General features: G+C 37.3%; 1 protein-coding gene across 1 annotated transcript in view; it reads left to right on the plus strand.

Annotated features, from left to right (window-relative positions):
- Positions 1-16,448, plus strand: part of DOK6 (docking protein 6) — a 277,747-nt gene that overhangs the window by 91,752 nt on the left and 169,547 nt on the right. The window contains exon 3 of the mRNA XM_031441762.2: positions 15,160-15,274. Coding sequence (XP_031297622.1) covers positions 15,160-15,274 — 115 coding nt within the window. The remainder of the gene's footprint in view (positions 1-15,159; positions 15,275-16,448) is intronic.

The raw sequence follows: 16,448 nt of genomic DNA on the forward strand, positions 1-16,448 counted from the left end.
AAAACTTTTAAAAACAGTATTTGGAGCAGTCAATACATGCTGGTCATTATCATTATTGTTTTAAGATTTTACAATCCTAGGAAGTGAGTTTTATAAAAAGCTAACTATAATGAGCTATGATGACGTGCAGTTATACAAGTGTAAGGGTAGAGTTAATTCTGACTCTCAAAGTCAGGACTTTCCAAAGAAGGTGAAGGTCAAGGGGCTTCTTAAGATAACTGTTTTGACAAAAGAAAATAATGGAGAGGAATGCATTATATGAGGAAGAAGAAGTGTGATTACAAGTCCTGAAAAGTCACATTGCGTGGTTAGCTGAGGAGAATTTGAGGAATCTGTTGGTGAACTCTGAAAGGAGGGCTGCAGTGGTGGAAGGTGGGCTCTAGGGAGCTGAGTGGGCAGGTGAAGGGTCATGAATTCCTTACCCATGAGTTTAATCTTTAAGCAACGGAGCAGTTGTGAAGGGTTTTAAATCATTTTTCATATCTTTAAGCACATATTTAGAAAAAAATAATTTGTGTGACATCACATCGCATGGGTAGGATAATAGACTATATACAGAGAAACAACTTAATTGAATATTATAATGAAACATTCCCACTTCCCCAAAATAGACAACAACGTCCTGAGTGGAGAAAGGTAAAATGAAAGGAAAAGAGAGACTTTGGTGACATTTTCCAAGTAAAGTAGAATTAAAAAGACAGAGTAAGTGATGACATAGAGGGGAAATGGAAGAGAGAGACCTAGGACTTGGTATCTTTTCAAGACTGGGTGAGGGATGAATGGTCCCAGTTCACGGAGACTGGGTGATGAGGTCATTCTTGGCATGCTAGATTTTGAGGTATTTACGTGTGATATATCCACGTATATATTTCATTAAACAATTAGAAGTGCAGCCAGATTACAGTGTGGTTGCCCAGGAAATCTATCGAGTAGAACGAACGTGAGGGTGGGTGTATATCAACGCCTCTCTGTAAAAGCCTAATCAGTATAAAATAAAACCCCTTTCTCTAAAAGGCACAGACTTTAGTGCCAGCCTTATGGTGACATCTAAGATATTTCACAAGTATTGTAACTATGAATTTATCAAGAGTTACAAATCAAGAAGTGGATACTCAACTGAAAAAAAGACTGGCTATTTCAAGGAATGATAGAAAATTATGAAAAGACCCATTTAAAATGAGGAGCTGCTAATAGAGTAAATGTTAAATCCTAAACAGTAAAATTTATAAAATGTATAGTAATTATCAAGACTCTTTAAATGTACTCCTAACTGAAAACTGTAACAATTCTAAAGAGGTAATTGTTAATTTTGCCAAAAATAGTTATCAAAAATACTGACATTTGCAAAGTTGAAAGAGGGAAGACGGAACTTTGGAGACCGTGTGTGTCCTGCCCTTCTCTGGGCTGCCCCGCCTATAGGGGCAGGGATGTGAGTGGTGCTGAGAAGGCCTCCCCAGGGGTCAGATGGGAATAATTCTTCCAAGGCCCGACAACCGTCAAGGCAGTAAAAACAATCACAAATGTTTGTGATGTTTTTTTCCTGAAATATATTGTTGCTCCTGCAAAATCAAAGACTGAACCATCACTTCCCATGGCTTTTTCCATTCATATCATTATGAATTCTTTTGTTCAGAAGTGAACATTGGTGACGCTCTAAATTTCTCTTATTTTCGTCTAATGGTCAGATAACTAAAGATGTCTTTATGGAAAAGGTGGGCGTTTTTAAAATCGTTGTTTTCCCTTGAGTAATTAATGGTCAGTCCAAATATTGGATCTGCAGAATTGGAAAAAGATTTCATTTTCAAGATGGCTTAAAGAAATAGACTCCTATGGATTTCCCAAACTGTTCTATTTGTTAATGTTTAAATACTTTAGACTTTTGATTAATCAGTTATTTTGATATGCCCTAAAGTCTGCCACAGTGCTCAAAAGCAATAATAAAAAAAATCAATCAAATGAATGAAATATTTCCAACCTAAGTGAGGGATTTCTGGAAAATAATCTAAGGATACAATTATTTTTTAGCAACTTTAACTTAATGACATGTTTTATCTGGAACATACATATTATAAAATTTATGAGTCTTAATGGTCTCATTTAGACATTTGATATGTTTACTGTGAGAGACCTTACTGCATAAATCAATTTTTGTATGAAACTGCAATAAAATGGTATATACTTTTTTTTACTTCTTGGTAGAAAGAAATTTGAAATTCAAATTACTAGCTGCTGAAGGAAGTTATTAAAAATGCATTAGGATTGAAAATGTAGCTGTATATAATTGTCATAACAGATATTCAAAACAAATTTATCCTCAGTGAAAACTGAACTAAAGCAATTTACATAGAATCAGCTAATAAATTTTCCTTAATTTTCTAAGCAGATGAAAAAGAAACAGTTTATAGAAATTTTAGTAAAGTAAATATGAGTGTCATCTGTAGGGAGTAAAATATAAATAAAACCCCTTAGAAGGATGAATGAAGGTAGAACTATGTCAAGTTTCGGTTCTACTTTGCCAGAAAAGTGATGCCTGTGTTAGGTAGGACCAGTCTTATTTCCAAATCCCCTATAACCTGATATTGAAAACAACACTTTATTCTATCTGCTTTACTCCTATTTGGAGTTGTCCACATTTATCTATATGTAAACATCTGGGAGAGTTGGGGAAAAGATGAAGATGTCTTTATAAAGAAGAGTCACCTAGAAAGATAGCATGTCCTTAGAGCTAGACGCAAAAGCTTTGGCAAGTGTGGAAACAGCACATGCGTACAGTGTGGGGTCTTGAACATTTCATTCTGACTCCTTGAAGAAATAGCTAAGCGCATGGATGAGCACACACTTGGTGTACTGTGAAGAGTGATCATAGGCTTGGTGTCTCCTGAAATACCTGCCAGAAGTTCCCAGAGTGATGATCATTTATTCGGGTTAAGGCATGTTATCCATTTGTTCATTGTTTGTATCATTTGTTCATTCATTTATCCATCTGTAATCTCTTAGCTTGAAGAGGTCTCAGTTTCTTGAACATAAGCGCCTATGGACACACACACTGGTTCCTGGGACAGTCACCATTAGTCCATGATCATTTATTGATTATCTCATGATATCTGAGCCTTAGTGTTGGTCCGTCAGGGAAGACTCATAGACATGGAATAGGAAAAGTTGGTTTTATGTTGGATAAGGTGAAGGGGGGAGATGCCCAAGGCTGGATGTACCTTCACTGATGAGATAAAGCTCTCAGGAACGAGTAGGAGAAACCATGGTTTCAGACCTTTGGATGGAGAGGATTTGTGAAGTTGTGACCTCAAAATAATAGGGAACTCCAAGGGTTAGACTTGATCTTTGTAAAATTTGAGTCAAGGTCACTTGAAATTTTACAACATCTGAGATATCTCCAGTAAGAATCATTCCGTGTGGTTTAAGGAAGCCATGGAAAATCACTCAGCAATCAGCATTTTTGTTTATAACCTATGGCTCCATAACATACCTTTTCACTGAGAAATACAGAATCAGACTCTTAGAAAATATCTGTATGGTTAAATCTGGGCTCAACTTAGAGTAAACAGCAGTATGATTTATGTCAGAAAAATTAGTCTTTAGTCTACTTTTTAAAACTATCCATGTGTGTGTGTATTAGGCAATCATCTGCAGTGATACTCCATAAAAAAAAACACAGAATGATATAAACAATGTCTTCCTCTCACTTTCCTGTCTATAAAATGCAAATAATGTCATAGCTCAGAAAGTGAGATGATATTTTCAGGTAAGATAATATGTAAATATAAAACAGTTATGGCTGCAAGTCATTTCTGCCTCAGATTTTCCATCTTTGGAACCAGGGAAATAACCCATACCAACTTTAGACAAATTTTGAGGCCAGTTTGCATGATAAAGTAACCTGTAATTTCAGACAAGCCATTTTATGTGGTAAATCAGACAGTAATTTGAGAAAGAGGATTCAGTAGCACAATTTTGTTGTGATATTATTTCCATCATTTCTGAAGCATTTTTATATTTATTTAATGGATTTACATCCAATGACCTTAAATTGTTATTTCAGAATATCATCAATACATTTTGGGTTTTTTTAAATCTCTTTTTTACCCATTAACACAGTCTGCCCAGTTGTGTAATATCTGACAGATGCAGCAGGAGAAATGCTAACTGCATAATGCTCACTGAAGATAGATTATCTCTCCACCATCAGTGGCAGGTTATATATTACACTTCAAGTAATGAAGGTGTATTCATTTTAACTTACAATTTGAAGAGTATTTCAGTGAGACTTAATTCTTGAATTATTACTTTGTACCTTACTGTAAATATCTATGTAGCATCTTTTATTTCTTTGATATTATTTTCATCATTTTTAAAGCATTTTTGTATTTGTTTAGTGGATTTAGATCTAGTGCCCCTAAAATAAATATTTTCCCCATTTCTTTGGCAACAGAGAGAAAAAGAGGAATTTTAGGTGTTATGCAGCTGTTTCCCCCTAGTCTTCCTTTTCTGTATCTTTAAATCAAGTGAATCATGTTTAGAAATCCAGTGTACTGTAAAATTAAAATTTAATCTGATTTGCAGTAGTTGGTAATTCTCTGCTAATCTCTTTTGCACTTTCATAAAGTTTGTCTTGGTACGGTGGAAATTGTCCTTCTAAGCTTGGGGCTACCATGATAGTCTCCTAGTCTGAGAGCTGGTACAGCTGGCTCTCTGATGGTGGACATAAAAGTCAGCTTTCCTGTTTCATTCCACTTCCATCTTACAAGTAAACTGATGTGGTCAGATCCATTATTATCCCCAAAGCTTGGATCTTTTATGTAGTTTAATCATGAATAAAAATTGAAAAGTAGTTTTCACTTTTTGTTATTGCATAACAAATTACCACAAACTTGGGAGTGAAAAAAACACCCATTCATGAGCTCACAGCGCTGTAGGTCGTAAGGTGCAGTGTGGCTGGGTCCTCTGCTGAGGGTTTCATGAGCCTGTAGTCAAGTGGTCAGTCAGACTGAGCTCTTACCTGGTGGCTCTGGAGAAAAATCTGCTTCCAGGCTCCTTCTGGAGTTGGTGACTGCAGTTCCTCACAGCTGGAGAACTTTATTTACAAAAACAGGTAGATGTAGATTAAATTTAGCCCATAGGCCATAGTTTGCCTACCCCAGATTTCAATCATTAATAATTGCGTTTTCTATTACTTGAAGCTGTATATTTTTATCTAAATAAAAAAGCATAAATAATCCTGAGTATCATGTCTAGATGCGGTTATGTAGGTAAACAAGCTAAACATGATTGGCAGTTTACTCGTGGATTTCACCTCGAGTTGGTCTCATAATAGGAAAGTAACCAATTTCTTTTGGCTTTTTTATACTCTTTGGAATTGATATATATTAAGAATCATGCTAATACTCTTTCCCACTCTGTGTCCTTTACTAGAGAAACATATTTGTGCCCATTAGTTACGTTAAGAGTTATCATATACTAAGCCATAGACAGTTGAGCTGAAGACTGATTCAGGGCGTTGGTAAGTTGTGATGGGCTTGTAACTGTTCACAGCGGTGGACCTGCTAGAATTTCCCATCTCCTTCAGTTGACTTTTCTTTGAAAAGTGGATATTCCTCCTTTCCTCCCTTCTTTTCTTTTCTGGTCTGATAGAACTCATCTGCAAAGCTTGATTAAATTACGATTACTAAGTTAATGGGTGCTATCATCATTCTAATATTTGATTATTTTATTCCCATTTCTTAATCCCATTCATCTTTCCTCCTCCATAATTGTTATAATGAGTTTGATGGGAAACTTTATGTGAATCTTATAAGTGTATACTGTTGATTTCTTGAACATGCCCTGCTTTGTTAATTCACTTAAGTAACATCGTATTGTAACTTACTAAGTTTCTTATTTTTAATTCATGCTACATTAAGGCTTTTTTTAAGACCTACTTGCATTTCTATGTGTCCATTTTGCCAGTTGCCTCTAACCGTTAACATAATACCCAATTGCTTGCATCCATTATATTTTACTTTTCCATTTTCCTAGTGATAGAAACTAGATTGCCAGCGACTTGTTATTACCACGAACAATGCAGTAATTAAGATTTTTGTGCAGTGTCTCTATGACCCAGTGTGAGAAATTTTCTGGGATATGTAAAAAGAATGAGATCATTGCGTTAAGAATATGTGAGTACTTAGATATGTACAACCAGATGACTTTCCAGAATGCGGCTTCACTCAGCACATCCACTGGGTACCTGAGGGTCCTATATTCTCACATTCTCATTGGTATCTTCCATCATTAAGTTTTCCAAATCTGTTGGGTGTGAAGTAATAGTCAATTGGTTTTACCCTACATTTTTCTATCCCCAGTGAATCTGAGAACTTTTTCCTATGCCTGTTTGCTTTTAGAGTTTATTCTTCCAGGAACTGCCTGATCTTATCATTTGTTCATATCACACCAGAGACCCTTTATTTTTCTTGTTGTTTTATAGGATTTTCTAGTCTATTCTAAACACTAGTCTCATTCCAATTTTAGATGCTATAAACGATTTCTCACCTCTGTCGTCTGTCTGTTCATTTTATGGAGTCCTGCATTAAACAGAAATCTGAAAATGTAGATATATTCAAATCTGTCATGAGTTGGGCTTTTCAGCAGCTTTCTTTAAGAAATGCTTCCCTCACCATGCGTCACAAAGATGCCATCCTACGTTTGATTAAGTTAGCGTTATAGTTTGCCTTTTGTCTGTCCGGTGTCCAGGTCTTACATGGAGTTAGGAATTCCATTTTTTTTAAATACTTAGGGACCCAGTTTTCACTAGGCCATTTGTTAAATGAGCTATTCTCTCAATTATTGTGATGATGTGTATTTTAGACACACACACACGTTTTTCTCTGACTTCTCTATTCTGTACTGTCTCCTCGTTCTTGTACCACTCCTGCGCCACTTGTTTTAAATGACTGCTGGATTGCGTGATGCTGTGGCATCTGGCAGGACAGTTGTTTCCCAAACATACTCAGTTCTTAACTTTCTAAAGCTGCCTTAGCAATTTGTCTAAGAACATGGAATATTCTCTTTACTCAGCTTCTCGTTTAAGGCTTAAATTTTTCTCCAGCCAAATCCCAAGATACTTTATAGTTCTTCGTGTTTTTGTGAAGGTGTTGTCTTTTTCTTATTAATAATTACCAGGGTAGAGAAATCCTGCTGATTTTTTGTTGTTGTTGCTGACTGTATTTGACGATGCTGCTAAAAGCTCTTGTTATTTTAATAGTTTATTTTTCTATTGATTCTGCTAGCATTTGTATGTCAGTGACCATACTGTCTGCAAATATTGATAGTTTCATCTTCTCCTTTCTTAGCCTTTCTTTTTTCCTTTGCTTATTGTCCAAGACCTGTGTTGCACTGAGACACTGACATAGAGCATCCTTGCCATGTTTTCAGCAATAAATGGACTGTGTCTGGAACTTGTGCATGAAGTAAAATTAGTTTTGGCATATAAACTTTTAAGTAAAGATAATTCTTTTCTATACTTGATATAGTAAGTGTTTAATTTTTTCATAAAAATTCGAGCTTTATCAGTGATATTTTTTGATGTGCTACTTTCAGCATCCATGTAATCTTGCCTGAGAACCGAGTTTGGTAGTTTGTCTCTGTGGCCAGGATCTGAACTTGGGTACCATTCAGAGAACGTCTTAACATGCGAGTGGTTTCTCTCAGATTTTTCTATTCTTGTTTCCAGTTGGAACTCAGATTGTGATACTTTGAATGGCTGATGAGCGTTGGCAGAGTTTATACCTAATCATAGTGCCTTTTGAACAGACGCAACAGCATTTTTACAGCTGTTGTCAGTTTGTCATTCATGCCACTAGACCTTGATCTTCTTTCCATACCGTTTTCCATCTTATATATGTTAGGTCAGCAATCCTCGTCAATTTGTGGTAACTGTCTCCAGCTGTCAGGTGTGTACAGTTAACATCGAACTTCTTTGTTCAACAGGTACCTATTCCTGTGTTTTGATTCCAGAAATGCCAGCAAGGAGCACAGTTACAAAAAGCAGAGTTAGTAATGACATGCTTAAATATTAACCGAGAGCTTTCTAGTTCTGGTGAAAATTACCAGCAAGTCTCTGATTACAGAAGAAGTTTTTGCAAAGAGATGTTCAGTCTGTGTGCAGAAGTTGGACAGGAGTCCCCTCATATGTTCCTGTAGGGAAGAGAGTGGCTGTCACCAACAGTCTTCTCCAGCTCTCTTGACCTGCTGTTTCAAGCTAATGGCAGGCCCCCATAGTGATACTTTTCTGTTCCCTGTTAATATGCCCAAACCAGTAGAGACCACTTGCTATTGGCTACATGGAGCCTATAAACAAGGCAAGGGATAGGACAGGGCCACCGCCTCTGGAGCATTGCGAGCTTCTCATCTGGGCCCTGTCAGTGCCTCTTCTGGGCATGGATTCCCTCCATGCTGGGGCGCTGGTGCCCTAACTCAGTTACTTTCCAGCTCCGCATCAGGTCAGCCTTGCTGGTGGCCCCCATCAAATGTCAATAAATTAGTTTTCTATTACTATCACTGCGTGTGCCCCGGGACCCCGACCCTGACAGGGCTCACCGGTGGGAGCACTTGCCCAGCGGACCTCCCCCTCCCCCTGGGCTTCCATGAGCCATCTTCCTGCCTCTGGGGAGCCACATTACAGGACTCGGTCGGGTTCTGGTTAATCAGAAGTACAGAAGGAGGAAACGTATTTAATACCTTTAGGTGACTCAAAATAAATACAGATACATTCTTCGCTTTTTGAGAAACTAGTATCTTACCAGAGGCGTGGGGCTCTGTACAAATTTTTCATGTTTTTCTTTCTGTCATTTTAACTTCATTCTACACGACTGACTTTAAACAGAAATTGGGGCTGTTCATCTTTAAATAACAGTATGTAATCGTGTGGGTTTCCTGGGGCTGGCCTAACAACTACCACAGATTTGGCTTAACATTGGGGTAATTTATTCTCTTCACAGTTCTGGGGGGCCAGAAGTCAGAAATCAAAGTGCCAGCAGGCCTACACTCCCTGCAGAGGCTCGAGGAAGGTCCCTGCTTGCCTTTTCCAGCCTCCAGGAACTCCTTTGCTTTCATCGCTGCCCTCACACTTGCATGGCTGTCCCCAGTGTGACCTGTCTCAGAGCCCCCTCTGCTCTTCTCTTTGAAGGACATTGTCTCTGGATGTGAGGCCCACAGTAAATCCAGGATAACCCCCTCTCAAGGTCCTTCACTTAATTATACCTACAAAGACCCTTTCCCAAATAAGGTCACATCCAAAAATTCTGGAGTTTAGGATTTGAGCATATCTTTTGAGGGGGTCACTGTTCAACCCATTACTGTAATTAAAAGGTTTAATGTTGTACATCTACTAAGTGAAGTCCTGGAAGCTGTGGGGTCTCTGTTAGTATCTGTGTAGCAAAGCTGTGACTCTCAGAGGGAGAAAGACGCTAGCGCTGACTGAGCTGTTTCGAGCCTTTTTGTTCTTAGAGTCGGTGAAACATTATTAGACGTGCTAAATTTACACACGTTGCGAGAGGGAGGGAAGGAGGTACCTAGATTTCCTGTTTTGTGCATTTTTCCCTTTGTGCTAATATTCTGCATTTCTAGACCTGAATAGAGAGTTTCTTTTTAGTTTTTTGTAATAGACAACCTGAAAATAATTTAGGAGTAATGAGGTCGTGAGTTTTTCTGGGAATCCTTTCTCATTGCTAAAATCTGAGTCTCTTTCGTAGTTGAATTCTCCTTCCTGTAATGATTTCTCGATCAGCCATTATTTGCCATTAATAAAGAGTGTGGATTCCAGAGCAATAGCTGTCGCATAAATCGATGGAAAAGAGCACTGGTGTGAGAAGCAGCAGGCAAGGCCCTGACTCTGGTCGTGGCTTTAGCTGCATGACAGCCACCCAGAGAGGGACAGCCAGTCCCCACTGTTAAGTGAGGCGAGCTCAGCTCCGTGTCTGTTTCATCGGCTAGGATGTTTTTGGCTGAAAGTAACAAACCCCAACTCAAACAACCTAAAGAAGAGCATTATCACCTATTACAGCATGTCCAGAAAAAGACAGTGGCTTCAGGGGTGGCTGATTCAGTAACTCTTGCTCCAGAATGAAAGTGAAGGACCTGGGTTCTTTATTTCCCTTTCCTAGCTCTGCCATCCTCAGGGTTGCCATCATCTTCGGTCCAGTAGAATGATAGCTGTAGCATCTCTGAATTATGATGTCCACACTGGACACCATTCCCTGAGTAAGGGGGCTAGTTTTGTCTGGAGGCTACAGTCAGATCAGAAAACACTGATCAGAGGCCACCAGAAGACTTCTGTTCACAGCTCACTGGTTGTATTTTGGGTCATCTTCTCTTTCTTAAGCTAATCCCGAGCAAGGAGACTCTTACCCTGGGAATAACAAGTTCTACGATGCCACTAGGGGTGAGAGAGGCCTGCCAGGGCACTGGGGCTGCATGGTGTAGGGGTGAACAACTGAACCAAATCATATTCTGTTAAAAATGAAGGAGCCGGAACTGGATGCTGAGTAGCCAGCCAGCAGTGACTATTACAGTTAATTCTAACTTGATGTAATTTTATCCACATTATTTTTTTCCAGATGATGCATTTCATAATGCAGTTTAATATTCGAGAGACCCTAAGTCTTTCAAAGAGTTAAAAGACTAAACTTGTAATTACTGATTATGAACATATTGGGATTGTCAAATAGTAAACGTGGGAGGTCGATATCAGAGCACATAATATCTGTCACAAGGAGCTTGAAGAATGAATTATATTGATTTTTTTTTACAGTGGTACACATTCATATTTTTCAGTGACAGGAGACAAATATAAGGAAGCAGCTGTTAGAAAATTGGTATAAATTTTATTGGAAGGAAGCAATTATAAAATTTCTATGCAAATGTTATGACCAAAATACTGAAACATACAATGTGTAGGGTAGAACCAATATTTAAATTACTGTTATGAAAGCTTAGGGTTCAAGCTTTCAAAAGAGATTGAGATGTAGTAAATGAAGTAATTTAAAAATTCAATAAAATTTCCACCTTTTCTCTTACTGAAAAATCAATATTCTCTATCCTAATAAAGTGAGTTTTATTATACTAGCTTCTAAAATGTACTGTTCAGTTCTCAAAAATCCAAACTCTGACTTAATTAAAACCACCATAAGAGATTAGTAAAATGTCAGGATTGATAAGAATATTACTAAGATTAACAAGAAAGAAACAGACAGGTATACCAAAGGAACAGAATAGAGAGCTCAGAAATAAACCCAAGTGTGTATCATCAACTAATTTCCAACAAAAGGGCCAGAAACACATAGTGGGAAAGGGATAGTCTCTTCAATAAATGTTGCTGGGAAAATTGTGTACTATGATGCAAAAGAATGAAATTAGACTGTTCTCTTAGGCCATACACAAAAATCAACTCAAAATGGATTAAAGACATAGATGGAAGATCTGATATAACAAAACTCCTAGAAGCAAACATGGGGGAGAAAGCTCCTTGATGTTGGTCTGGGCAGTGATTTTTTTAGATATGACACCAAAAGCATAAGCAAAACAGCAGAAATAAATAGGACTAAAGCATTGTATTCTTTACCATCAACCCACCCAAGTAAGCAAATAAACATGCAAAACATATGCCCATTTTATTTTCATTTTACTTAGAAACAATCTTGATGAAGCAAGAAAATTATTAATTTAAAAAAAAAATCGAGACCCTTAAGTGTATCTTTTTAATACTGTATGTAAAAAAGAAATAAGAACTCATAAAACACATCAGCTATATACTGACATACGGTGATTATCTCTAGGAGAAGCACTTGTGTGATTGTTGATGTTACAAGCAAAATGGCTAATTTTTTCAAAGGACACTTATTTTAATGAAAATCTGATTGACAAACTATGGGCATTCAGACTTGAACATTTCTCATTTTCTCAAAAATGAATTAAATGAGCCAGTTTTCAAGAAAAACAATTGACAATATATATTAGTAATGCTGAAATTTTAAGTTTTCAAGTGAAAATTAAAATTTGAGAATCTTGTGTCTGCATTCTTGAGCTTGACAGCTTCTCAAAACAGATTTTTTTTTTTTTACTGGACGTCAAGGGTGATGTTAATGAATATTTTTTATATTGGTAATGAAATATGTCAATATTTATAAGATCTTCATAACTCAGTAAACCAGTGTTTCACCCATAATCAGTCAAAGTTGAAAGGAGACATACGGATTTTAATGCAACGGAGTGTAAGAAGTGTATGACGTGATGCCAGATGCCCCATGGTAATGACCTTTAGAAGACTGTCTGTTTGGAAATAGAATCAAAAAATGTCTACAGTTGTCTGAAAATACTCTTAAGTTATTCTTCCCTTTTACAACCTCATACCTGTATGAGACCTTACTTTATGGATATACTTAATCAAAACCATATATCACAATAGATAGAATTCAGAAGCAGAAATGAATATTAAGCTGTCTTCTATTAAGCCAGACATTAAAGAGTTTTGCAGAAATGTAAAAGCATTGCCACTCTTTATTTAAGGAATTTTTATATTAAAATTTTATTTGTGTTACAAAATGAGTTTATTACTATTCTTAAACACATTAATAAATGAATATTGAATAATTTATAAGTACTAATACTTCTTACAGTGATCATTAATAGATGTAATCCGCATGAACAAAGTAGGACAGGAGAGAAAGGTTTGGAAGCTGTCTATATATTTTTTCAACATATGCTTTAGAAATCCAGTTGCCATGCCACCTGGCCTGGTGCAGGTGGCCAGTCCACAGGTTGGTTGCAGAAGTACAGACCTTCTTCCTCTGTGCTGTTTGGCTCTGTTTTTAATTCTCTTATTGGGTTTAATACTGCTCTTTGCAATCTTATCACCCAACTACCTTATGAAATCCTACAGAAAAAAGTAAATGTGTTTCATCTTTGGTCTCTCTGACTCTCTCACCATGAATTCCTTGGGAATTACTCCTTGAAATAAAAGTTAAATAGCGCCAGTGAGCAAGTCATCATTTAAGTGTGCCTATATTTAGGCTTCATTTCTGTCACTTACTAGACCTCAGTATTTTGAATGATCATGGCACTTCCTCACTTAGACCTGAATTATTTTCAACTAATTTTTCCTTTAATTAAACTCTGCTAATTTCATGTTTAATTATTTTAGTGCTTTATTATTAAACTTTAGTATTTTGTGCCTTTATAGCTGTATGAAAAATCGGTATTTCAGAAATATATATTGAATTGTTAAATGATGCAGTAATTGATATATATTATTGAAATGCTCTAGGCTTTCATAATCTTAATAAAAGTTGATTATTAAAGTTGATAAAAAAAGTTGATTAAAAATTAAAAAGAAGTATAGTTGATACACTAGAAAGAAGAAAAATGGAATCATAAAACACACAAAATCACAAAAGACAGAAAAAGAGTGGAAGACAAAATAGGAACAAAACCAAGGGCAAGAAATAGTAACAAATATGCTAGATGTAAGTCCAACTATATGAATACTCAACTTTGAACATCAGTGGTTTAAATGCACCAGTTAAAAGACAAGAATTGTCAGAGTGAATCAAACAAGACACAACTATACGCTGTCAAAAAGAAACCCATCTTAAACATAGAGACAGCTGTAGATTAAAAGTAAGTGGATATAGAAAACTATACTGTTAAATAACAAAATAACAAAATACACTGATGAAATGACACTAAAAGAAAGCAGAGCAGCTCTACTAATCTCGGACAAAGCAGACTTCAAAGCAAGGGACGTTACCGGGCATTACATACCGATAAATTGGTCAGTCCTACAGGAAGACATAGTCCTTAATGTGGGTGCACCTAACAGCAGAGCAGCAGAACAACTTGAGGCAGAAACTGATAGAATTGCAAGGAGAAATAGATGCATCCACTATCGTAGTTAAGAGTATTCTGCACCGCCCTCTCAGAAATGGACAGATCCCACAGGAAGAAGATCAGGAAGGACGTGGTTGAAGTCAGCACCGTTAACTAACTGGCTGTAGCGGGCATCTACAGACGGGTCATCCGACAGCAGCGAACACACATGCTTCTCGCGTGGAACATTCACCGAGGTACACCACATGCTGGGCCACTGAACACAACAGATTAAAAGGATGGAAATCATACAGTATCTGCTCTCGGATCATAATGGAATTAAACTAGAAATCAGTAACAGTCAGATAGCTAGAAAATCCTGAAATATGTGAAGATTAAACAACACAACTTCTCAAGAGTGCGTAGATCCAAGGAGAAACCTCGAGAGAATTTTTTAAGTATTTGAACTAAATGAAAATGAAAATGAACCTGGCAGATCTTTTATATTAAAAGAAATAATGACACGTAGCAGGTTGACAAGTGAATTTTAAAATTAGCTCTTACAGCGTTATTATTGCAAGGTTGTGTTTGCGGAGTAGTTGAGGAAGTAAACCATTGCTCATTTTTCTGTGGACTCCAGTTGTAACAGAGGAATGTGTACCCATAGAGTCGTCAGCTAAAATACACGCTTATTAAAATTTATTCATTGCCACCTGAGTAAAGAGTTGTTACCCTGGGTCCATAAATCACAAATGAGCCTTGGCGAAAGGACAGGGTGAGGGAGCCGGGAGTATACGGGTCTGTGAACACTCTGCATTTTTCTAGGAAGCAGGTCCATTGCTTGTATGTAAAGACTCCAGAATTTGAGAGTCATTTGTCTGCTGATTAGCAAGAGTCAGTTACATCATGACTGTATTCACAACAGGAATTTGCATGATGGGTAGGAGTTAAGAGAGAGGAGGTGTTAAATATAGTCAACATTTAACAAAAATTTATTGAGAATCTTCCATGTGCCACACCTGCTGTTGTTTGCAGATGTACTGTTAATAAAAACACGAGTCCTTTCTTACACAGAGTTATTTGTCTACATAATACTTTGACTGTTTCAAAATTCAGCAACCGATAGCCAAAACTGAGGGCATAACAGAAGACATTTTGTTCTGTTTGGTTTTGGGCTACAGTTCATTAGAAACCAGTAAATGGCCATTGGAAAGTGGCTTAAAACAGTAATAACTGATTGTTTTGCTTAAACACCTGGCATAAAGCATGTATGGCACACTAAGTTAAGAATATTTTTCTTTCAAGGTAACTGAACTGCACAACATCAAAAACATAACCAGACTGCCTCGGGAGACAAAGAAGCATGCAGTGGCGATTATCTTTCATGACGAAACGTCAAAGACATTTGCCTGTGAGTCAGGTAAGCCGTTATAGCCCTGTCTCCAGTTTGAAGACCTTGAGCTGCTTCTGAGACTATAGCCCATAAGGATTAAGATACAGCACTGAATAGGATGGCTTATTGTGATGAGAATGTGCTGGGGAAGACTTCAAAGAAATTCAGCGTGTCCATTTCTTGTAGATGTTTGGGTGCATGTTATCTGTCTGTTTGGATTTTGCTTCCAGGTGGTCTGAGGACTCGAGGTTTCCATTCAGACTCGGAGAATTAAGTAAACAATGCCTGGGAGATGTTGTTAGGGCAAGCGTGTGACTTGTATTCTGGTTCTTGCTGAGAGCAGCTGTAGGCAGTTCGTAAGGCGGTAATAATGCTGCCGTGCAGAAGTGTGGCACTGCACAGCCGCAGTCCCCGGACAGCTCAGAACAGACCTAGGAGCAGTTGGTTGCTTTCATGGACTCTCAGTGCTACAAGTTAAACACGTTTCAGATTGAATGTTAGCCTCCCGGTTCATAAAGCGCTCTGACATTACTGAGATACAAGGCAGCTGATAGTTGGAACTTGCGGTGGTTTTCATTTTGGAATCCCCATGCTGTGTAATATACTAGTTGGCTTATTAGAGCTTTTTAAAGATTTTGCTCAATGGAATGATGTATTCATTTTGTAATGGATGGAAGCAAAAAGCACTACGGGTTTGAAAGAAGTGAATTTAAAATAATAGTTAAATCTTTAGGAGAAGCTTTGTTGAGTCATCTTTAAAAGGAAGTGAAGCCTCTGTATTTAGAGTTAGTTTATAGGTATGATTAATACCAGGTTATATTTTTCTAAAACTGATGTCACTTTGCCTAAATAAATTGCTCACACCTCCTCACCTACACTTATCTTACTTAATTTTGCTAAACTGAGTTAGAATGTATCAAAGTGTCCCTTTTTCCTTGAATGCCTGTATTCCTTTTACATTCTCTTCTTCACTTGTCATCTGACCTCATTTCATCATTTAAAAATGGCTTCTTGGCGGTTGCATAGAAGTCTGTTAACGGGTAATATAAATCCCCATTTGGTAGCAGAACTTGTCCCAACCTTGCTGGTATCACATATTAATATCCAAAACTATCCATGCCTTCTTGTTCACTGTCTTATAACTTCACCACTTCACTTTTCTCTGAGCTCTTAAATAATGTCACATATTAAAACTAATGAC

Source organism: Camelus dromedarius, chromosome 28 (assembly GCF_036321535.1).
Source record: "Camelus dromedarius isolate mCamDro1 chromosome 28, mCamDro1.pat, whole genome shotgun sequence".
Taxonomy (NCBI): domain Eukaryota; kingdom Metazoa; phylum Chordata; class Mammalia; order Artiodactyla; family Camelidae; genus Camelus; species Camelus dromedarius.